General features: G+C 41.2%; 3 protein-coding genes across 5 annotated transcripts; all 3 read left to right on the top strand.

Moving 5' to 3' along the window:
• The first annotated feature begins 727 nt into the window (after positions 1 to 727).
• ptgfr (prostaglandin F receptor (FP)) lies at positions 728 to 5,651 on the top strand. Its single transcript, XM_040052617.1, has 3 exons — positions 728 to 2,621; positions 2,948 to 3,756; positions 5,304 to 5,651. Exons 2-3 carry the CDS (start codon positions 2,962 to 2,964, stop codon positions 5,610 to 5,612), a joined length of 1,104 nt encoding a protein of 367 aa, XP_039908551.1. The 5' UTR covers positions 728 to 2,621; positions 2,948 to 2,961; the 3' UTR covers positions 5,613 to 5,651.
• Positions 5,652 to 8,282: 2,631 nt separating this feature from the next.
• On the top strand, positions 8,283 to 13,719 carry btf3l4 (basic transcription factor 3-like 4). Its single transcript, XM_040052723.1, has 6 exons — positions 8,283 to 8,470; positions 8,795 to 8,856; positions 11,127 to 11,240; positions 11,364 to 11,565; positions 13,200 to 13,259; positions 13,500 to 13,719. The coding sequence occupies exons 2-6, from the start codon at positions 8,803 to 8,805 to the stop codon at positions 13,544 to 13,546; spliced, it is 477 nt and encodes a 158-aa protein (XP_039908657.1). The 5' UTR covers positions 8,283 to 8,470; positions 8,795 to 8,802; the 3' UTR covers positions 13,547 to 13,719.
• Positions 13,720 to 13,834: 115 nt separating this feature from the next.
• zfyve9b (zinc finger, FYVE domain containing 9b) lies at positions 13,835 to 23,084 on the top strand. Of its 3 annotated transcripts, XM_040052709.1 has the most exons (16): positions 13,835 to 14,314; positions 15,616 to 16,325; positions 16,465 to 16,564; positions 16,647 to 16,849; positions 16,970 to 17,081; positions 18,392 to 18,514; positions 18,753 to 18,908; positions 19,021 to 19,245; positions 19,324 to 19,406; positions 19,547 to 19,651; positions 19,731 to 19,881; positions 20,533 to 20,613; positions 20,853 to 21,015; positions 21,264 to 21,369; positions 21,454 to 21,633; positions 22,426 to 23,084. In XM_040052709.1, exons 1-16 carry the CDS (start codon positions 14,251 to 14,253, stop codon positions 22,585 to 22,587), a joined length of 2,724 nt encoding a protein of 907 aa, XP_039908643.1. In that variant the 5' UTR covers positions 13,835 to 14,250; the 3' UTR covers positions 22,588 to 23,084. The 3 variants fall into 3 exon arrangements, with proteins under 3 accessions (XP_039908643.1, XP_039908642.1, XP_039908644.1); XM_040052708.1 differs by having other exon boundaries at positions 19,021 to 19,406; XM_040052710.1 differs by lacking the exons at positions 21,454 to 21,633; positions 22,426 to 23,084 and having other exon boundaries at positions 19,021 to 19,406; positions 20,774 to 21,015; positions 21,264 to 21,371.
• The last annotated feature ends 227 nt before the right edge of the window (positions 23,085 to 23,311 follow it).

The raw sequence follows: 23,311 nt of genomic DNA on the forward strand, positions 1-23,311 counted from the left end.
CTCCTCAGATGATTGCATCAGGAGTCACCTTTTCAGATAATTAGTAACCACCATAAGACAGCAAAGAGAAAGGTTTCATTACCACTTCAAGATGATAAGACATTCTGTTTTCACACTGAGAACAGAGAACGGTAATTACAGACTCAGGAGATAAAATCCGTGTGAATGGAAAAGAAAAGTACCTTTTCTCCTTTTCATTCATCTTTTCTTGTGGTCATTGAAAGCTGTATTATGACACGCAGCTAGGGAGGCTGCTGGATCATCTCCCACCTGCATCTTCATTGTTCAGACTGCGCTTTCACTGGCAATTTATTTTATGAAAATATAATTTCATAAAAATTACCTACTCTTATCTAATTTGATAAGAGTAGGTATGTTTCTTTTATTAATAATTGATTGTTCTGGCAAAATATATCATTATTATTCCTGAATGAAGGTCTTTAGCACGTTTATTTATTTATTTTTTTGCTTAATGGTTTGGCTTATTTTATTCGAAGGATGGAAATCAATAGCAAAGAAAAAGAACTTGGGACTATTGTGCTCTTATTAATACTTCAAGCTACTGATACAAATCAATAAAGGCTTTGATCCAGGAGCTATAACTTCTGTGTGGCTGAGGTAACAGAGATTATCAGGTCACTTCTAAGAAAAAATACAACTTTACTGTTCCTAATATATAAAATTATGAGAAAAATCTTGTTTTTAAGTAAAAACACCATCATTGTAACTGTTTTATTGTTTTCAGACATTTAACACCCAAACCTCTTTTTCATTTCCAAATAATCATATGATTCATAAGTAATCATAATCATGTAAGTATCAGCAGTATGTGTGCAACTAGTTTCTTCTTCTTCTACTATTCCCCTGCAATAAATATTTCCTCTTAGAAACCTTTGCTCCTTGTTGTGAGCAAGTAAGTGTGGAGCATGTGGAGTATGAACGCAATTTGTCCTCCCTCATCAGATAAATCACAAAGGATCAAAAAGATTGAACTTTGCTCCCGGAGCAGACAAAACTGCACTTCAACATATTCCATCTGCTTTGTAGGCAGTGCTAGAATCATGTGCAGTGTGTATAAACAGCACTCCTAACAGATTTGTTGTATTTTGTCAGAAGTGAGAATCTCTAGAATCAGACTTAGTAGACAAAGGAAAACGTACAAATATGATAGAAGGACAGATGTGGATTGGGTAATGTGTGGAGTTGAACCACACCGAGTCAGGAGAAGAGTCAGTCTGTGAGAAAGACTGTGGGGAAGTGAGCTGTAGTTATGGAAGAGTATAAATTCTTAATTGCTGCTGACCTACCAGTCTCCAGATATGTCAGCTTTCAATAAGCCGTAAAACAGCTGCAGTTTTAGCTTAAAGCATTATTTAAATGAGTAACTCGACAGATTTTACATATCAAAATAGGTTTAAGTTAGTTTCGCAAATGTAGTAGAAAAAATTATTTAAATTATTTTGTGACTTCAGGAGTACCTGAAAGAAATCTCATGCACTGGATGCCTCGAACCTCTAAAACCCTTTTCTTATATCCGATTGAGGCTGATGGCTCAAAACTACACGTGGTGCTCGTCACCCAACACAAACAAATCTCCGGTCCAGCAGTGGAATTATGATGAGCAGTAAGAAGAAAAATGAGGCCAGTGATGATAAGTTGACATTTGCTTTTTTGGCTCTGAACACTGAATCGATTTCGATCAAACCCTCCATCGTCTCCACAGACTGCAGTGATGATTTGGTTTAGTACTTCTTTAAAATAGATAAAAATGTTAAGCACAGCATGTCCTTCACATGACTTTTAAAACTTCTGAGAAAAAAACAACTAAAATGGGTTGTTTCTTCTGACAGAAATGCGCACTTAGAAGGTCGCTGGCCTTTCCTGATCCTTTTATGGGACTTTTGTTTTGCTCAGTTCACCAGCCTTTAGTTTGTTCGCATTTCTTAAGGTCATGGCTTCTTTCTTTAGCAGACCTCCGTGGAAAACGAGACGCCTGATGGCAGATGAACAAAAATGACTTAATGTCCGGCTGCACTTTACCATGTGGAGAAAAAAAAGGCGGGGTTGACTAATAATCTGGAGTGCAACAAATAAAAGGACACTGCCCTGAAGAGCCAAACGCCTGGGCACGTCCACCTGGGCGCTTGGGTTCAACTTTATGAAGACATTTGTTATCGAATATTCAATTCAGGAGACGCGACCGACACTGCTGATAACTGCGTAAATAGTGCGGGCGACTAAATACACAGAACAATACAGAAAAGAGAGGAAAACTTTTCGATATATTTGCTCACACTTGGAGACGCTTTCGTTCCATGGATAATTACAATCATTAATAACAATAATTAAATCATGTTAGCTTGGCAGCATTTTATCAGTCGGTGCAATCCCCAACCAGAGTGTTAACGCACATACAAGAGGACGAAAGCAGATTCTTTCTTGGTGTGCAGCCTCTGAGCTCACAGCTCGCCTATGCGCCCTCATCGAGACTTGGCACCTGCTGTACGCAGACGGAACAAGGACTGGAACAACATTAACTGCCGTCTCTTCTGTTTTTAAAGACAGAGAACGAGGGGGCTTTTAACTTATGGAGAGCTATCCCAGCGAAGCCCAAACCTGAGGTAAGGAATTATTTATTGAAATCAACCAAACCGAGGAATCTTCAATAGTCAGAAAAAGGTCATGAATTTGAGGAAAGAAGCGTTCACTGCACTCTGATGTGGTCTGATTGTTCCTATTGGAAAGAGAAATGGATGAGTGGGAATTACTACAAAAGCAATCGCAATAGGAGTTTAAAGTGTATATAAGCTTTATTCTTGAAAATATTAATAATGTTAAACTTGTGTCTTACTTGCTTCCAAGTCAATTTTATCAGTAGATTTCATCCAAACCATTGTTTTGGTCTAATTGAATCACACAGATATTTTCCATTTACCTTCTCTTTCAGACTTAATTCCAGCCATGTCAGCTAATGGGAGTTCAGAGTCCAGCTGCAGGTCAGAGGTTAGACCCACCAATAACACCTGTTTCCAGAAGGAACTGTCTATCACTGCATCAGTAATCTCTATGACTGTTGGCATCTTCTCCAACAGCCTTGCTCTGTTCATTCTGCTGAAATCCTACAGCAGCATCCGCACCAAGTCCAGGGCATCCTTCCTGCTGTTTGCCAGCAGCCTGGTGATCACAGATCTGCTGGGTCACCTCATTAATGGATCCCTGGTGCTTTTTGTGTACAGTGCTGAAAAGAAATGGGAGAATTTTGATCCTTATCAAATCATATGCACCATCTTTGGGGCATGTATGGTGTTCTTTGGCTTGAGCCCCTTGTTCCTGGGAAGTGCTATGGCTGTGGAGCGCTGCATTGGAGTCACCAAGCCTATCTTCCACTCCACAGTGTTGGCCTCACACCACATGAAAAGGCTCCTTGGGGTCACCTGGCTGCTTGCTGCACTGGTGGCTGCGCTGCCTGTAATGCTGTCGAAGCCCTACAAGGTTCAAAGGTCCAGGAGCTGGTGCTTTTTCCTTATCGAGCAAACCAAAGACTGGCTGGATGTGCTCCTGCCGCTGCTATTTTCATTGCTGGGGCTGCTGGCACTGCTGATCTCCATTGTCTGCAACACGCTAACAGGCTGTGTTCTAATACAGGCCAAACTGCGCCACAAGCATCACTGCAGAAGCATGCCTTATCACATAGAGATGATCTGCCAGCTCCTGGCTATCATGCTGGTGTCCTGCATATGCTGGGGCCCATTACTGGTAAGACCTCCTCAGCACACCTTTAACAGACAGTTAAAAATTACAGGGAAAAACGAAAAATTACAGAGCGTAGAGTGACACTGAGGACGCCAAGCTGGATTTGTTCCCTGCTACCTAAAGCCTTTCCATATATCTTTGTTAAAGCAGTGTTATGTTGCATTTCTGATCATTAAACTACTGCTGTTGGTCAGTGTGTCCATGATGCATTTTGAAGATGAGTAAGTACATCGACATCACAGCAATAATGGGAGTTTTTTTTTTTAAATACTAGAATTGTTAGCAAACTTAACAGCTGCTTACTGGAGGTCAGAACAAGAAACCACATCACACTCCCACAACAATAGAAGCCTAACTGAGCACAGCTGAAATATTAATGACAGCAATACTAAATGAATGAGATTAAATTAAATTGAGATTAAATATTACCAGTCATCTGATTCTTTGCAGCATTAGTATTTATTTAATTAAAAATTCCCAAATAAAACAATAAATTAAATTACATTAAAGTCAATGTAACCAAGTAAGATTAAAAGGTTCATGTCAATTAGATTAAACACACAAATTTAAGTAATGTTTGCATTTTCACAGTAGTTTAATAACAGCGTTATCATAAAAAAATAAAAGTAACACTGAAACAAATGAAAACTAAACTAAAACTGAACATTTAAACTGAAATTTAAATTAAAAAACACTGAATTAAAAACAAAAACTCAAAATAAAATTTAAAAAAGTGCAATAAATGTGATAAGATGAAACCATTTGGAAGAAAATCGATTGCAGAAGCATGAGCATGAAGACAGAGAGAAGAGTCATCATAATGCAGACTCCCAGATAAAGGAGGTGGAGAGTAACATGACCCCTATAAGCGAGCGGTGATGGAGCCGACTGTGATTGGTGACGGGGGTTTTCCATCGAGAGGCCTTTAAAAATGACAATGATATGGAAATGAGAAGGAGGAAAACGAAACAGAGGTGATGAAAAAATAAGCAGAAATAATAGCTGTTATCACCAAAAGGAACGGAGACAGAATGTGAGAAAACAGATCCTACTATACCCGAGCATGTCTGTGGTGTCCTCTGCAAGCTCTGTTTGTCTGTCTTTGCATTTTAAAGGGTTTGATACAAACAGGTTTTTCTCCACTTCCATCACTGTTCTTTTCTATCCTTGTCATCATCATGTAAAAGATGTCTGATGTTTAATTGTTGTACACTGGTGGAAATCAGCAAATGTATTAATTAAGGACTTGTGATGCCAAGCAATAGATGCCAGACAAGCTGAAAAATATGGCAGCTGCTTTGAAGACTCTTCCAAATAATCGTGGTTTTGAATTATTATTCAAATTAAGCAATTCTAATATTTTAAAAAAAAAAGAAAGTAAATGCTTTGAATTAGAAATCTCTTAATAACAACAAAGATGCAAAATTGCACACACTAATCTTGTTTTTCCTGTAACTTCCCAGCCAGTCTAACATAACCAGTCTAAAATTGTTTTCTATTAAAGTATTTGATAAATATTTAGAATAACTGTTTTTCTACCACTCCAATAGATCCATGTCACCATTCTGAGTACCAGAGCCACGGATGAGTCTCCGTCTTTTAGTCTGCTGACTATACGCATGGCTACGTGGAACCAGATCCTGGACCCGTGGGTCTACATCCTGCTGAGGAAGGCTGTTCTCAGGAAAATCTTCGTGTTGCTTCACGGCTGTTGTGGCTCGAAATTTTACGCCCTCCATCGGTGGCAGCGCAGTATGCTCCACAGCTCAGCGGAGACCAGCAGCTCCAGTGGGTCATCTGATTGCCGCTGCCTCGGTAAAACACCTGTGCATGATGTTGTCATCAAATCCATCACCTGAACCCTGTCCTGAGTCTTTTATCTGAGAACGCCAAGGTGCTGAAAAACAAAAGGAAAGAAAATCATTTGGAATACTAGAAGGACATTTCTAAAGGACGCTTATCCTAAGGTCAATTTTAAAGTGACCCAGGTCCAAAACAAAATTCCTTTGATTCTTCCTTTGCATGCGCTCTTCCTCTTTGCAAAGTTTCATCCCATTTCAGCTCCTGCAGATGAATAAGACGCACTGAGACACTAGAAGACTATCAAAAATGCACTTACACAAACCACAAATGTTTTCTTGTAACATTTGCAAAATGATCACCATGAATTGTCACTATTACTGTATATTGTGGTATTGACTTTTTGTTCTAAACTTTTAGCCCCGCGTTCTGCATCAGGGGCACTAGACAAGTTCTATCAAAAACTGTCACAGTGTTAGAGACCAACTAACAGTCACTGTTAAGTCGTAGACATTGTTTTATTCATTCCTGGCTTTGTTCCACGTGCAGCTCCAGCCTGTGTCTTTGCACTACTATTTATTGATTGTGACTGAGTCTTCTTTGACCTTACATGTTAACTTTTTATTATAAGGATTCCAGTATAATGTGTTAATCATTTGGTTTGCACAGATGTGCAAGACACGATAAGCGTGCAAAAAAACAAATGATCATCCTCCACCAGCATGCTGACATCAGTATGATGTCTTTGTGCTAATATTGTGCTGTACTTAGTTTCCATCAAACATGGCTGTGCATTGATGCCAAACATCTCTACTTTGGTGCTGTCTGTCCAAAGCACATTATTCAAGAGGTCTTGTGGTTTGTTCAAATGCGACTTTGCAAACTTAAGCCATGTTGCTTTCATGCTTTTAAAGAGAAGAGGCAACCCTGGCATTTAGCAGGACCAGAAGCAGTAAGGGTATACCGGTACTTAGGACTGTTTTACCTGAAGCAAATATTTTGTGCTGAAAGTCTAGTTGATGTTTAAAACAAGCTTTTCCCAACAATTTCACCACAACAGTAAACTTTTGCTCATTGAGTGTTTTGAATGTCATCAAGTGTTTTCTTTTTTTATAGTGTGTGAGCTGTTAACGTGATGGTGTATACTGTACCAGCCTTTAAACAATTTAAGCCTGCATTATGTTATAACATGGACCAATTGAAAACGTGATTTTTGCCTGTATCAGTACGTTTGATGTTTTAAATGGTTCGGGTGAGTGTTGTGCTTTTCTTTCAAAGGGTTGTAAAGAATGATCAGAGTAAGAAGTTTCTGATTGAAGTATGTAACGCTGCATTCAAGTGTGATCATGATCAGAACGGAAGCAGTAAGTAGTCTGCTGGTAGGTGCGTTATTACTTTGTAAATGTGATTTTTTCGCACCGGTGCTTCTGCATCATGACACTTGTTTTTTACAAAACAACAAAAAACTTTCCAATGTGTTTGTCCTGTACTGTGTAATAAAACGGAAAATGGAAAAACAAACCATAAACATTAAAGAGAAAATGGTGAAAATGTTTTTTTTTAATGTGTTGTAGTCAAGATAATGTGAGTTCACAGCGAGGTTTTCTCCACCTAAAACATCTTTCGAGGACAGAGTGCGTCTTGTTTTAGCCCCAAGGAGTCTGAAATATGAGACTAGAATAGGCAAGAAATCGGGGATTTCTTATTATAAATTATTATGTATTTTGAAAAAGAATGGATTTTGCTGCTTTTGTGAGTGTAATTTTAAAACGACACGTTATTATTTAGTTAGTTATTACATCCCATGTGTTGACAAAACAGAAATATGAGATACAATCTTTACTTTGAGTGTCCTGAACTGTAGTCTTATAACATTGCTTTAAGCACTGTAGACGTCTACTTACATTCCACTCCAAGCTCCACTCTGTCACTTCATGCAGAACTTTACAAATGGGCACACATTGTTTGATTAACAATCGTTTTCAAAAGCAGAACTGGAAATGGACTAACATCACACATTCACAGCGCTTATTCTCTACATTTGGGTTTGAATTAACATTAACATGCATGTTTGCATGTTTTAGGACAGTGGATGGAAGACGGGGTACTTGGAGGAAACCCATGAGTGAGAACATGAAAACTCCAGACAGAAAGGCCCTGGTTGGGGTTTAAACCAGGAACCAGTGCACCACAACAGCACCCACCTCAACATGTTTAAGTCTCTCACTAAGCCTGTGGTTCAAGACGAGCTCAGTTAGTCAGAACAGCAGATGAAAACAGGGGATACATGAATAAATAAGCCTGCTACAGAAGGCCATAAAAACAGACGTTTGCTTCCATCCATGCTTAACGTAGCACTGTTCACTGGGAAAATTGCATTTGCAATGACAAACCTGCAACTGTGCAGTTTGTGACTGAGTGAGTTTTTAAAAGTTAGATTCATCAGGCATCAGTGAAAAGTCCCACACACATACTAGCGGCCGCACGTTGTTCCCACACTCGTCATGCGTTTTTTGTTTGTTCTGTAATATTGACTATAAGGGGACATGTACACGGGTAATAACCAGAGTGGCTTCAGTTTCCCACACTGTGGTCCAGTCCGCTGACAGTGTCGCTTTACAGTCATTAGTGTAGTTTTAAACAGCATCCCATAGGTGGCAGCACGACACCAAATCCCTCCCGCTGGTCGGAGACGAAGAAGGGGTGGGACGGTGGGGGGGAGATCAGCCATATGATGTGTGACGTCATCTCTTCCTCATCACCTCCATCTTTCGGTGCCGCATGCCTCTGTGCTTAATGGAGCAGGCTCGTTCCCGTAGATGCTGGCTTTTGTGAGAGGGGTGCGGTTTTTGCGGCCCGTGCGGTTGTTGGTTTGCGGACGGAGCGCAACTGCCGGCGCGAGCGGAGCAGCGATACGGTGTGTGCTCACTGTGGGCCGAGTGTTGTGTTTTCATCTCAGCAGCTGTCTGAGACGCGCGCGCGCGCACACACACGCGCGTCTGCTGTCAAGTTAGTGTCAGCTCTGGAGCTACAGATACAGTTGTATCTGCTACATCTAGCTTTCCTGTCTCTTTAACATCTCTATTCTCTCGCCTTGTTTTTATGATAATGATAATAATAGTAATAATAATGATATTTTTCCGTATTTTTGTAACATTGCTCATATTGTTGCAGCAGCATTCAAATACTCCCGTTGTTTTAAAAATAAATGTATTTTGTCTTTATTTTTTTCCTCCTATAGTTGAGAACATGAATCAGGAAAAACTGGCAAAACTTCAAGCCCAGGTGCGGATAGGAGGAAAGGTAAGTTGCAAAAATGAAGGGATTTTGATTGCTGAGCTGGTACAGCATCACCTAGGACACATTAAGCAGGGTGGTTATTGTAGTTCTCCAGTTCGTGGTTATAATTACCAGTTACTGCTCTTTTTTAAAGTCTTTTTTTTAATTGCGTTGCCTGCAGAAAATAAGCACTGATTGGACAATCAAATTGGTTGATTAAAAACAAAAGAAAAAAACGAATCAAGTATTCATTAAAGTGCCCATTAAGTGGTGTATTAAAGTTCTGATATATGATAATTTTAATTATTTATGTATTTTATTACATTTTTTCCTAATTTTACACAATAAAATGCTTGATCATATCAATCCTTTTAAAAAAGTTGCCTCATTCTCCTCACATGCAAAGTTTTTAATAGTCTGGCCCGTCATCTTTTAAAGACGCAGGACTGCAGGCTTACTTGTGGTTCCTGGAGTTTCTGAAAGTAGAATAGGAGGCAGATCTCCTTCCAGCTCCCAGTTTGGATTCATACACAGACTCTCTCTGCCTTTAAGGTTAGACTCAAAACTTTCCTGTTTGATACAACTTAGTTAGGGATGGCTCAGGGGACAGTAAACCATCCTTTAGTAATGCTGCTATAGGTCAGACTGCTGCAGAACTGCATGTGATGCACTGAGTGCTTCATCTCTTTGTGTTTATACACCGCTGCAACATGTCATTATATTTTTATCTCCTCTCCCTCAGTCTGGTTTCTGTCTGGTCTCCCTGTGCTCTCCTTTTCTGTTCTCTTCTCTTTCCTCTCACCCTCCCTATTGCTTGTGGCAGATGGCTGGCCCTCTCTGAGGCTGGACCTGCTGGAGGTTTCTTCCTAATTAAAGAGAGGTTTTCCTTCTCACTGTCATAAGTGCTCGCTCAAAGGGAGTCACTTGATTGTTGGGGTTTTCTCCAGTTCTGCCTCTAGACACAGAATAAAGTATCTAGACGAAACTGCTGTTGTGAATTGGGACTATATATATATATATATATGAACCTGAACTGATCAATAGAATTGAAATTATCGTCTGATAAAACTCTTTCATGGCATGCATTTTTCATTTGTCTTTACTATTTGGGCTGATTGGGACCCGATAAATCATAACAAGAGTTGAATCAAGACGCTTTATATTGTACAGACCTTACAGTAATAGACAGGAAACAGAGAAAACCATGATATGAGGGCACATGTTAGGGAAGTCCATCAGCCTTTCACGGCTTATGTGTGCTATCGTTGTCACCAAGTTCTCAAGTTTGTGAACTTGAGTACCAAGCAACGTAGGATTTAAATTGATACCATGTGTACCTACTAAAAAACTTGGACGAGTTTGAATATCGGTGACGTCGACCTCAAGGTTAAGGTCGTATGTCGGACTTTAAAATGTATTTATTGACAGGTGTCTCTACTAGGAGGCTGAGGGGTACTGCTGGCACTACTGGTATTTTTTGTGTCTGAAAGAAAAAAATATCAGCTGATATAATCGAATATTAGATTTTTAAATGACCACTAGTATCACTCTTATATCGATTAGGCTTTACTTTTAATCCTCGAATGATTAATTCATAATAATTCAGAAAATTCTGTCAATCGACAAATAGATGAATCCATTATTTGTTTTGTATCTAACGGCATGATTTGGATTCAGTATGTGATTTATTCTCTAACCCATTATTTCTTCTAATCTTTAACCATTTATATTACAGTGAATGGCCCCCCTATGCCCTTATTAGGGGTGTGAATTGAAAACCAGTGTCAAAGTTGTCTGCTGTTATTGGTGTTGACATGTTTTGTTTTGAGATGATAAAACATTTGAGTTGATGCTGTATATACCTTCTTAATCCCCCCCCCCCCCCCACACACACACACACACATGCAAACTGCGAGAAAAGATCAGCCCATGCACTTCCTCGTGATTGAAGCTAAAGTCTTTTTTATAACTGATTAACTCACGATGGTATTTTTATGCAACAGGCTCTGATCTCTCTAGTTGCACAGTAGTTTACTTTTGGCTTCAGGGTGACTGGCTAGACAGGGAAGAAAACTGAAGACATCATTTCACTCTGTAAAAGGTTAAATGATGACTAAAACTATTAGTGAAAGTGTAAGTGGTAAGCAATCAGAACCGGACAGAGGATTTAAACACAATATTTTGTAACTAGCCAAACGTTTTCTGTCGCTGTATTTTCCTCCTTTCTTCTGTTTCTAAGTCACAGCCTATGACTTAGAAAAGTGTTGATCTGATTGTATGTTTTATGTTCTCAGGGCACTGCACGCAGGAAGAAGAAGGTGGTTCACAGAACTGCAACAGCTGATGACAAAAAGCTTCAGAGTTCACTGAAGAAGTTTGCTGTCAACAATATTGCTGGCATTGAGGAGGTAAACTGACGTAGGTGAATGTGCGGTCGTGTAGAGCAGACCACTGTTTAGTTTTTCAAAGGTATCAACAACGTGCATGGACTTGGGTGACTTGAGAGAACTTGGGTGATCTTTTCTCCTCAGGTGAACATGATCAAGGATGACGGGACTGTGATTCACTTTAACAACCCCAAAGTTCAGGCCTCTCTATCCGCCAACACCTTTGCGATCACCGGCCACGCTGAGACCAAACAGATGACAGAGATGCTGCCCGCCATCCTCAGTCAGCTTGGAGCAGACAGCCTCAGCAGCCTGCGCAAGCTCGCAGAACAGTTCCCTCGGCAAGGTGGGTCGCCCCTCAGGGCTTTGATTTTTATTACATTGATTTTATGTTCATTTTTGGTATCAGCTTAACTTGTTTGTACCAAAAAGGATAAAAGAGGTAGGAGACACAAAGCTAAGTTTACCTGTTAAGTAGACGCCTAAACTTTTTCCTTCTAGTTGGGATTCATTTTCACTCGCTTCCTTTTTGGGAGGATAAATTGTAGTTGACACCACAGGTTGATTATACTTTGATTCATGGGAAAGAAATTCTTGCAGCAGCTCATGTGCAAAATATTCACACCCTCTTTCCAAAGCATTTACAGCTTCTGGTTTTCTTGGGTAAGGCTCTACAATCTTTGTCCACCTGGAAATGTGCAGTTTAACCAGTTCTTCCTGGTTCCTGGTCCTGATTCTAGGAACGGTTCAGGTGGTCAAGTGCTTCTCGGAACAGTTAAAGCCACATTAACATCACAGAGGTCGATTGAGAGCCGTGCGACCTTGTGGTGGCTTCTTCGTCTTTTTTTTTGTCTTAACATTCAGTGTATATGCAGGTTTCTGACTTTCTAAGCTGCTGCATGACCCGTCAGTTCAGTTTGCTCCATTTGAACCCCGGTCAAGTTCTAGGCAAAGAAGAGCTACAACACAGTTAAATATGCAAAATCCACTTTATACTTAATATTTACTTTTCAAGGTGAAGCAAATCTTTTAAAGATGAGTTTTTCCAGATGAGCCAAGATGGTATAAACATATACTGGCCACTTTATTAGGTCTTTAACAAACATATCTAAGCAGCCAATCACTTGGGAGCAAGTCAGTGCATTTAGGCACAGAACCAAGCATCAGAGTGGAGAAGAAAGGTAAAAGTGATTTTGAACATGGCATGGTTTTTGGTGCCATGCCATGAAAACGTTCGTCTGAGTATTTCAGAGGCTGCCGATCTACTGGGATTTTCCCGCACAAGAAGGTAATCTCTAAGGGTTTACAGAGAGTGGTCTGAAAAAGAGAATATATCCAGTGATTGGTAGTTCTCGGGATGAAAATGCCCTGTTAATGCCAGAGATCAGAGGAGACTAGCCAGACTGCTTCAAGCCAATAGAAAGGCAACAGTAACTTGTTAGAATCAAGTTTTGAAAAAAAAAATCATCTCTGAACCAGCAACCTGTCAGCTAACAGCAGGAAGCTGAGACTGCGATTCAAACAAGCTAAGGCAATAAACGACTGGAAGAAATGTTAATAAGTCTAATAAGTCTCAATTTCAAGTGATATGAGCCAATACTGGCATATCATAGAGATCAATACCAGCATATATGATAGAAAACTCAGCTCAAAAAAACCTCTCACCTCTGTTTGCCAAATACAGAGACAAGCGGTGTCTCCACATGCCACCAGTGCAGCTTCAGTGCTCCTTTCATTGATTCTTCAAGTCTCTGGGCCTCATTGTTCTGAAACTATTCCCTTATTGTGGAGAATGCTAACATGGTGATGCCAAAGGCCACTGCCGATGATCCATCGCTCATGGTTTGTGAATGGAGTACTGTCATACTGGAAGAGAACACTCGTATACAGATATGCTTCATCACAGGTTAAAAGTCATTATTTGAGGCAACTTTCTATCACTTTCCAGCTAAAATGTATTTTTTGTGCATTTCGTCTTAGCTCTTGAAAGCAAGGCTCCAAAGCCAGAGGACATTGAGGAAGAGGATGATGATGTGCCAGGTATGCAGTGTCACATGAATAAAAAGAAGAATGATCAGAATGAAAACTTAGAGACAGCTACACTCTGTTAAATTTTCATCGTAGTATAGAAGATTGCTCTTTTTACTCAATTTAAGTCAATTTGCTCTTTTGGATATTTTTCTGCAGCCCTGAAAAGTTACTACAGTTGAACTCATGTATGTGACTTTAGATTGTTCCTCTAGTTTAACTATTTAATGCTGTGCTTTTGCTGTTCTGTAGATCTCGTGGAGAACTTTGATGAAGCATCAAAGAACGAGGCAAACTGACAGAAAAATTCACTGGACTGAAGTGGAGCCTCCGTCTGTCTTTTTGAGTGTAGTGATCCGGGCATATCAGACAGTATCTCCAAATATATCCCACAGTTCCAATGACCTACAGATGTCTGAGTCACACACTAGCACTACTAGGTTGTGTATTTAAAAAAGAGAGAGAGAGAAAAGAATAAGAACCCAACGCTCATCTGGTAAACGGTGAATCTCTTCCACACTGTCAGTCATTATCAGATTACTGTGGTCTTTAAAGCCAGTCTTAAGAGATTTTTTGTGTGTGTTTTGTTTATGAAACAAAAAAGACGTTTAACATTTTTTTTAAATGATGCTGTGATCATTGACTGAATGTTTTTATCAATAAATCAAAGAATTGTGTGCAGATTCATGTGAAAAGAAGCCTCGTCAGTTTCCTACAGAATGACAGGGTGAATGACATAAGGCTGGATTTTTATGTTTGGCACCTTAGCTCTGCTGTCTTGGCTTGTACACCGTCCTGCGGGCTGTGTGGACAGCAAACTGGGGAGGGACATTTCTGCACACCTCTTGAGTTTCTTCAAAGAGCTGCAGAGAGGCACGGGGGAGGAGGGAGATCACACAGAAGGGGGGGTAAGAGAGAGGCGAAATCATCCCATCTTTCGCTTGTGAGCAAGGCACTGCTGCTTGAATCCATTTTCCTCCGCGCTCAGATGTAACAGGATAAAATGCTGAAGTTCTTCACAGCGCGGGATGATGAGAATGAAAGCCTTTTGGGAGCAATAACTGAGGGTAAGACGTTTGATTGCTCTGGAAATACCGGGGTGGGAATGCGTTTACTCCCATTCATTGCTTGTGTGCGCGCGCTTGTGTGTGTGTGTGTGTGTGCCGCTGAAAAAAACGCTGATATAACACTTGGCTGCGCGCATAGACCGCGTCATCTGAAAAGCGCGTGCGCGTATGTGTGCGTGTTGCGCACTTTCGCGTGAACACGGGCTGCTTACATACATACTCCACTGTAGCCTCACTCAGCGTCACCTCAGTGAAGTGTCCCGGCTGATCCGGTGTACCGGGGTGCGGGGTGAATGTCGCATTGCCTCCGGCCTCTGTGCCCGCGAGCACATTAAACATTTGCACGTGTGTGGAATGCGTCACTGTCCCGGGAAGTGAGCGCTCAGTGAGCCGGATCGGTGCAGGCAGGCACGCCGCTGTTTCGGGAAGTCTTCACTTTGTTGCCTTCGGTAGAAATGACGCCGCCAGCTTTTTATTTTTTCTTCATGTTTTTTAAGGATGGCTTTCTGTTGTAAATGAGCTGCAGTGCAGTTTAACGTGTACAGTTAGTCAGTGGCGCCCAATGTTTTGACGAGACTTTCAATCGAATAATCAAATACATGACGATCTGCATTTAAACCTATAAGAGCCTTATCCCCTTAAACCGGCCTATTCGGGAAACGCTGGTAGCTCAATGAAACATCAGTTGTGCATACATTAACTCCCTTTGCGCTGCCGGCTGCTAATGTGCTGGGAAGGGCATTGACTCAGTAATTGGCTGTAATTACGGGAGGTGTTCTTAATGTAGAAACCTTGAATGGAGTGATTGCAGAATCAAGCGGCTTACTTGCATATTTTTATTCTGAAACATGCAATAAACACAGTACTGTCACTTGAAACATCTTTTATTTGTTCATTACACATATTTAACATCCGCCTCTGTGTGTGTATTTGTGTTTGTGTAACAATATGGCTCAATATAAGGAAGCAGCAAAGGTTTTGACACGTCTAAACACAAAGTTACTGCTCAACTTTTTGTTCTCTAGGGAACCAGCTGCTATATGGTATCATTAATCTCTTGTACAACTACCACTGGCTATTTTGATCATCAGATACACCTCTCAAGGGCAACCACACTAATGCTGCCATTAGTGAGGGCTGAAATCTAGAAGATGTCTATTTAACAGTGAACAGCTTTTTCGCCTTAATGAGCAGGCAGGACCTGCATCATTGTATGTGCTAGTGTGTGTATGTTTGACAGATAGAGAGATGGAGATGTTGACTTTCCCTTCTTGCTGGTGATATCATTATCATTGAAACAGATGAAGGGGACAGTACGTCTCTTCAGGACAGCAAGCACCACTGGCTGAACAGACCCTGTCTGCTGGTGCTCAAAGATGGAGATGTGTCAAAACCTGCACTGGACTGTAGAGAAATCAGACCGCAATCTCCATCTAAAGCCACATCGGATGCGACGCTCAGAAGCAAATCTGGACCTTGTGAGCAGAAACCTATTGAACATCCCACTGAATCTGCTTCCCAAGTGGAGAATGGCAGCTGCACTGTGACTTCCATCTCCACATGGGGTGAAAAGGAGTCCCCCAGCCCTCTAGTGTTGGGCCCAGCAGAGGCCGCGTGGGCAGAGGAGGAGGAAGAGAAGAACCAGAAGTCGCCGGTTCTCCCATCAAAGGAAGACTCTGTGATTGAGGAGAAGGAGCGGGAGGAAAGTGGGCTGGAGCAGCAGGATGAGTCCTGCAGCTTGGAGGGACCATCTCGAGGAGATCAGACAAACACCAATAAGGCTGGTGCAGGCCGCGGGGAGGAAGCGATGGGTGAGTGCGCTGCTTCTCCTGTGGATCTCGATGACATGTCTGAGACGAGCCCCGTTGGCATTCTGTCCAAGGATCGAGTCACTGTCCTTGGTGAGGTGGCCCCCGTGTGGGTCCCCGATGCCGAAGCGCAGGTCTGCATGAAGTGCGGTATCAAGTTTACATTCACCAAGAGGAGGCACCACTGCCGTGCCTGTGGGAAGGTAAAAAAGGATTTAAAAGTTCATTTTCTGTGTAATTAAATCTGAAGTGAAATAAAATTAGCAACTTGATAGTTTATAAGTGGAGTGTACGTGTGTGTCTCTGTTCATGTGTGGCGTGTGTGCATGTGTGTGTCGTCAGGTTTTTTGTGCACTTTGCTCCAGTTTGAAGTTCAAACTTACGCACCTGGATGGGAAGGAGGGACGAGTATGCATTTCCTGTCATTCAGCACTCATTAAAAGTGAGCGTAATTTTTTTTTTAGGTATTGCTGCAGTTGTATTTTTGAAATCATGCAGAAATCATTCTTGTATCCTCTCTTCAGGGATGTCTCCAAAAGGAAAAAGAAGGGTGTGGTTCGCAGACGAAATCCTCACCAATAAGCATTCAGAGTCTGCCCCGACCACACCCGTCAGGGAGCCCGCGTTCTCACCGCTGATGAGTCGAGTGCTGGGTGGGCCTGTTAAAAGTCCCGTGGGTTCACCCCAGATCAGGAGAACTTTGAGGCCACATGGAACAATGATTGGTGTAGGTTCACCCAAAACGTGCCACTAAAAATCGACTACAGGGAAAATGTTGTTGTTGTTCTGTGATTTAGAGGAAAATGAATGATATATGTATTCTCACTCTGCCTCCCTTCAACTCCAGGAGGCCTGTGGTCCCTACGGCTGGGGAACCACAGCTTTAGTGAGCAGCTCTGCTAACCTCATTCCCTTGGATGGCTTGCCACCCATACTCACCTCCACAGGAGTCAAAGGAGGTAGGGCTAGCTCGAATTTAGAGTTTAAAAGTGAAAAGTAAACTTATTGTGTTTCCTCCCCAGATCCAGATACTTCTTGTTTTTCATTATATCCCTCCCCTTTTGTTAATGCTTTCATGTCTTGCATAGTGCATGGTGCAAATATTGATGGCGGGTCACAAAGAAATAGGAGTTCTATGCAAATTGGGCAGCCCATGGCAAGGGGAAAAATGGTCTCTGATTTTGAGCAGTTAATAGTTTAGTGAAAGCAGCAATTACAGATTCACACTGAATAAATTAGTGGTTCCTCATTTTTTTCTGCTCACCCTCCTTTGCCTATAACATTCCCCATAGTTAATACAGAAAAACAACTTCGGCGTGCAAAAAAAGAAATGAGGAACAAGTGACTTTGTAAAGTGTCCATCTTGTTCCGCTACTTGCTGTCAGAAGCTACTATTTCATGACAAGAAAAACACAGTGTTCTCTCTCCATAGCCCACTATGGTGAAGCCAAGATTTGCCTCGACATTTTTTCTAGGCTTTGATGTTTGGATGGTTAGTGCAGTTTTTTTTTTCAATCTTATTTAAGCATTAACCAACAGTACCTTTCACAGACCTGTCCATGGCTTGCTTTCAGGGCAAATGTTGTAATTGTAATTTAGCTTCACTGCCCCTCCCCTTTTATAACTCTTATCCCATCCAAGGGAACCACTGACCAGAAACTAGCACCTTTGTTTTGGTTTAAGCACTAACCAGAAGGGACAACTACAGCAAGTATTACATATATGCATGATTTCCACCCATTAATCTAAAGAGCCAGTTCATAATTTCACAATACCAAATATGCATGATGAATCTGTATATGTCTTTATGTTACCAACAACTTGAGCCACATTTGACTACTTTGCTGTAAATAATTCCAAATATTTTTTTCACGCTCACTCAGCTGCTCTAGCTTGTGCACATGCTCCGATGCCTCTTTGCTGCTCTTTGTGATTGCATTGTTTAAGAGAACCAGGCAATCCTTCCACATGTGTGGTCCTTATTTATTTATTTATTTATTTATTTATTAATGTGTTGGGTGTTCTGACTTACTACACTCGAATGCTGCTACTTTAATTTATTACGTGGACACTGCAATGCCTGGTTAAATGGGGCAGTCCCAAGGCATTAATAAAACTGATCTGTTATTAATAACAGCTACCTGCTACTTGCCATCTTATTTAGAGCCACACTCTAATATTAATCTTTAATCTAATACTGGGCTGTTTTTTGTGGTGAGTAAGAGTAGATTAGAAAACACTTTAAAAGATGTTCTAATCTACCCCCCAGACTACACTGTGGAGGAGCAGCCCTCCGAGATGCTCCTTATTCAGGAGTTGGAGAGCGGCAGACCCAAGCCTCTGGTGTTTGTTCTCAATGCTAACCTGCTCGCTATGGTGAAGTTGGTCAACTGTGAGTATCTTTCCCCTCTTACCTTTTACTGTGCATTATGAACTGCATACAGAACCTAATGTACACATTTAAAATTGAGCAGTGTCAAGAATTACATCACTGTGCAGAAAATATTTTGATCATTTTTTAAAAATTTAAATATAACTTCTGAGTATATATTTCTACCTCTTACATCTTGTATTTGTTGTTTAAAATGTCCATATGTGACTGCCAGCCTGTGCTTGATTTCCCTGATTAGACGTTAACAGGAAGTGCTGGTGTGTGACAACAAAGGGAATGCACGCTGTAGGGCAGGTGGAGCTGGTGGTGCTGCTGCAGTGCCTACCTGAAGAAAAAAGCTTCCCCAAAGACATTTTTAGGCACTTCATTCAGCTGTACAGAGACACTTTCACAGGTCAGAGACATTACAAGCCCATACACAGAATATTATCAGTCTCTACTTCACGACTGTAGTATTTCTTCCCTCTTATAATTACACATGTTTCGACATCTTTATGTTTCTGTAGGGAAGGTTGTGAAACACCTGTCACTCTCCCTGTTTGGCAGCAGCTTCTTTGGCAGTCAGGATCATGCAGGCTTCCTGTACGTTCGCTCCACTCTCCAGTCCCTTCAAGGTCTACCTCTGCCAAACCAGCCCTACCTCTTTGGCCTGCTGGTCCACAGAGCAGAGGTGGCCTGGGCCAAAGCCTTTCCCTTGCGCCTCATGCTGCGACTGGGCGCTGAGTACAGATGTAAGCCAGGCAACTATGTAAGCTCTCTGAGTTATAATGTTTCTTCCCCAGTTACCCACTTTCTGTCTCTTGTTCCAGTTTACCCATGCCCTCTGTACAGTGTACGCTTTAGGAAGCCCTTGTTTGGGGATATAGGTCACACAATAATGCGACTGTTAGTGGTGAGTATGGCATTTTGTAACATTCTTTTGTGTTGTTGCAAAACCACCCTTCCTGTCAGCAGTGGAAGTTTGGTGTCACAACTTTTATTAAACATGGTGTAACAGACACCAGATCTTTTTACCATTCTGCTTTCTTCCAGGACTTTAGGAATTACCGTTACAGCCTACCAGTGGTATCGGGGCTCACTGTGGACTTAGAAGCTCATAGGACTTGCATAAAAATACCGAACACTGGGTATAATGAGGTAACACTAAGCCTCACAGAGTTAACTCTTACATATAGTTTCTTTCTCTATCATTTACCCGTGTTATCTCCCATGTTAGCTAATGAAGGCTGTGAATAAGTCCAATGAGCATGTGCTGGCAATAGGGGCATGCTTCAATGACACTGCAGACTCCCACCTCATCTGTGTCCAAGCAGACGATGGCCAGTATCAGACCCAAGCCATCAGCATCCACAATCAACCACGTAAAGGTAACAACACAGTTGTTGGGGCAGGAAGGGACACATGGAAAGTTTTGCTCAGCTAATCTGAAAATCTGAAATTACTTTATTTAAGCTGAACAAATGAGGCTAAAACAGCAGCTAAAAGTATAGTAGTACTAATACTTCTCCAGTTTTGTTAAATGACGAGGATCTAATAAATCAGCTAAAAGATATGCATAAGCTTGAAACAGCTAAGCGTGATCGATAAATGATCAATGAAATCTTATCGCTTACAGTAAATCTTTAGCTGAATATACTCCAGAGAACACTGGAAGCAAAGAATAGATTTTACACATTTCAAATTTAGAAGGCATTCAAGTAAATTTGCTGCACAAACTGAATGGATTCTGCACAACAAAAACATTGTGCAAACCCACTGAATATTATGACAGTGCATCTAAACATATGTAGCTCTTGGAACTGCATATAAAACAAAACAGTTTGAGTGTGAACTTAAGTGCAGCGGAGCAAAAGTAGGAGAAAATTCGAAAATGAAAGAACAACAGTGGTTCGAGACGTTAATCGCGGCCAGTTCCAGTTATGTGACTCTAGGTGGCAGTGCATGCACTTGTAGTTTTTGCCTTGTCACTGTAAAGACTGATCAAAATGACATTCCTTCCTTCCTTCCTTCCTTCCTAGTTACTGGATCATGCTTTATTATATTCAGTAGTGCGCTGAAAGCGTCAGCAGGATACCTGGCCAAATCCAGCGTTGTAGAAGGTAGGATACCCTCTGACCAGAGAAGCCAGGTTAACCATTACTTTCTCCTCACCTCTGAGGACAGCCATCATTTACATTTTAAGTAGAGCGCCCCTGCTTAAACTGGCTTATTCAGAATTTGTTGATCTTTGTATGTGTGTGTCTGTGTACATTTTAACAGACTGTTTGTCTAGGCGTGTGTCTCCCCATTGGTGTGTGTTTGTGTGTGTTTCTCCTGTATCGCTGTCCCCTCTTCGCAGATGGGCTAATGGTGCAGATCACCGTGGAAACCATGGCGGAGCTCCGTCGATCACTACGGGAGATGAAAGACCACACTGTCACCTGTGGACGGCTGGACCAATCAGAGAGCCAGGAGCTTGTTTGTGTACAGTGGGTGGAGGAGAAATGCACTGTGAATAAGGGGTGAGTGCGTCCAACTGTTTGAAGTGCAGGAAGGCTTTTGTGTTCAGTCCAGTAGAACAATATAGCACCCATTCAAAAGGTAGCTGTGAAAAACTAACGGTGGGCCATTAGTTGATTAGAATTTGGAACACCCCAACAAAGAGCTGCAAAAAAGCGTGTAAGAGTCCAGTGTAAGCAGGACACATCCTTTTCAGTCTGTTTTAAACTGTGTGTACATGTAACCGCATATCAATGTTTGTGTTCTCCAGCATCATCAGCCCCATCGATGGGAAATCAATGGAGTCTATCAGCAGTAACAAGATGTTCCAGAAGTCCGAATACAAAGAAAATGGAAAGATCATCCGCTGGACAGAAGTATATATAATGATCTGCTAAAAAAGTTAGCATGTCCATGTGTACAGCCACCCCTCTTTACATTTGCGTGAATATTTTGTGCAGGTGTTTTTCCTGCAGACAGGTGATAATCCCAAAGGAGCAGTGACTGACTCTGCTGAACACAACCGGCTCACGGAGAGAATCGCCCGGGCATTTTGCTTGGCACTGTGTCCACACCTTAAACTGCTGAAAGAGGACGGGATGGCCAAACTGGGACTGCGTGTCACTTTTGACTCCCAAGAGGTCTTTAAAGAATTTAGCTTCTTGTAGCCAGAGAGAGAGAGAGATGTATAACTAACTAACTAACTAACTAACTAATGTGTGATCTATTTCTGCCAATTTGTCTGGTTAAACTGGCCTTGTAAGCATCAGCCCTGAGCCATGTAAGGTCACATCAACAATAATAATCTAAAATAAAATACAAAAAATAGTCAGGGTTCTTTATGGTAAAAACGTAGCACTGCACTAGTAATTTAGATGGAGAGCAGAGTTCATTTTTAACTATTTAAAATTTGTTCACTGGTCGAGACAAATTAAAAAACACATTTTTAAGTGACGGAAAAATAAGAAAAAAAGACACTAATGCAAAAATGTTTTTAGCTAATTGAATGTGTATTGGAGCAGGCCGGTGATTTATAGTAGCAAAACCTTCCATTCATAAGAAGGTGAACAGCAATGACTGTGAACCAGATCGCATACAGTATGTGGTGATTAAGACGGATTTACCCAAGCTTCCATATCGTAGGCTGGACGTGCAGACTGTGGTCTATAGACGGATTATCTGAGATAATGTGTTACTTAATGTGCTACACCCACTTCTGCAAGTAACACGAGCTTTGTTGTGAAATAAAACAGCTTGTGTTACTTCCCAGCATGAACTTTGACTACAGCAACACGTCGTTCTCTTGTGGAAAAAAAAAATAGAAAACCTAGCCTAGAATTTTATCTCATTAGTAAAGAAAGCTTTGAACAAAGTTTAGAACAACACTGTGGCTTTTTAAAAAAAACTAATAAGTGGCTTATTTGTTATTTCAGGCTGGATTTGTGGCAGGAAGCAATGGGCAGCCCCTCCCAGCTCAGTACCTCAATGCGCTGAATAGCGTGCTGATTCCTGTCATCCACAGCAGGGGGCGCAAGAGGGACGGCGAGCCCATAGTGATGGAGCTCATTTTTTACATCCTTGAGAACATCACTTAGAGAACTCAGACTTTCCACTAATTCATCTTCTTAACCCTGACCACTGCTTCATCTCCAGCACTTCTCACCAGTTTCAGGGCAATAAAAGCATTCCAAAGGCAAAGTGGATCATATCCAAGGTCTGCATCCATCTCATCCAAGAGATCTGACTCTTTGTAGTTTTCTGATCTCACTCGGCCCAGCCACAATCAATCAGGCTACGCATGAAACCTACGATGGACCATTAGATAAGGGTGCAGCTCTCGCACTGTAGTAGCAATTTCATGGCTTGAAATCATCAATGTCACAATGTTTAATACATATTTTACAGTCAATACCTTTAAAGTGATAGCTCACAACCTTAAAGCTAAGAGAATGACTTGAAGTTATGTATCAAATCCAAATAGCAGCTTCATGCGCACTGAATGAATGCCTGGAGAATGTTTTAATATTTGATGAATTTTAACTGACTGCTCATGAAATGTAATGTTAGCTTGGAATTAAACTTGCAACAGTGATCGAGTTCTTGTCTATTGCCCAAGGACCCCGAGCGGTTTTACTGAAATATTGCCATTTTTCATCAAAAGGAAGGTTATGCTTTTTACCGTTTACCACACCAACAACAAAAAGTTCTGAATTGTTATCCAATTTATAACAATTTTAAGTTCATTTATGGCTGCCTATGCAGAATAAGGGGAAAAAAAAAAAAAAAAAAATCTGCAGTGTAATTTAATGATTTTAATAT

Source organism: Simochromis diagramma, unplaced genomic scaffold, assembly GCF_900408965.1.
Source record: "Simochromis diagramma unplaced genomic scaffold, fSimDia1.1 OVJJ01000419.1, whole genome shotgun sequence".
Taxonomy (NCBI): domain Eukaryota; kingdom Metazoa; phylum Chordata; class Actinopteri; order Cichliformes; family Cichlidae; genus Simochromis; species Simochromis diagramma.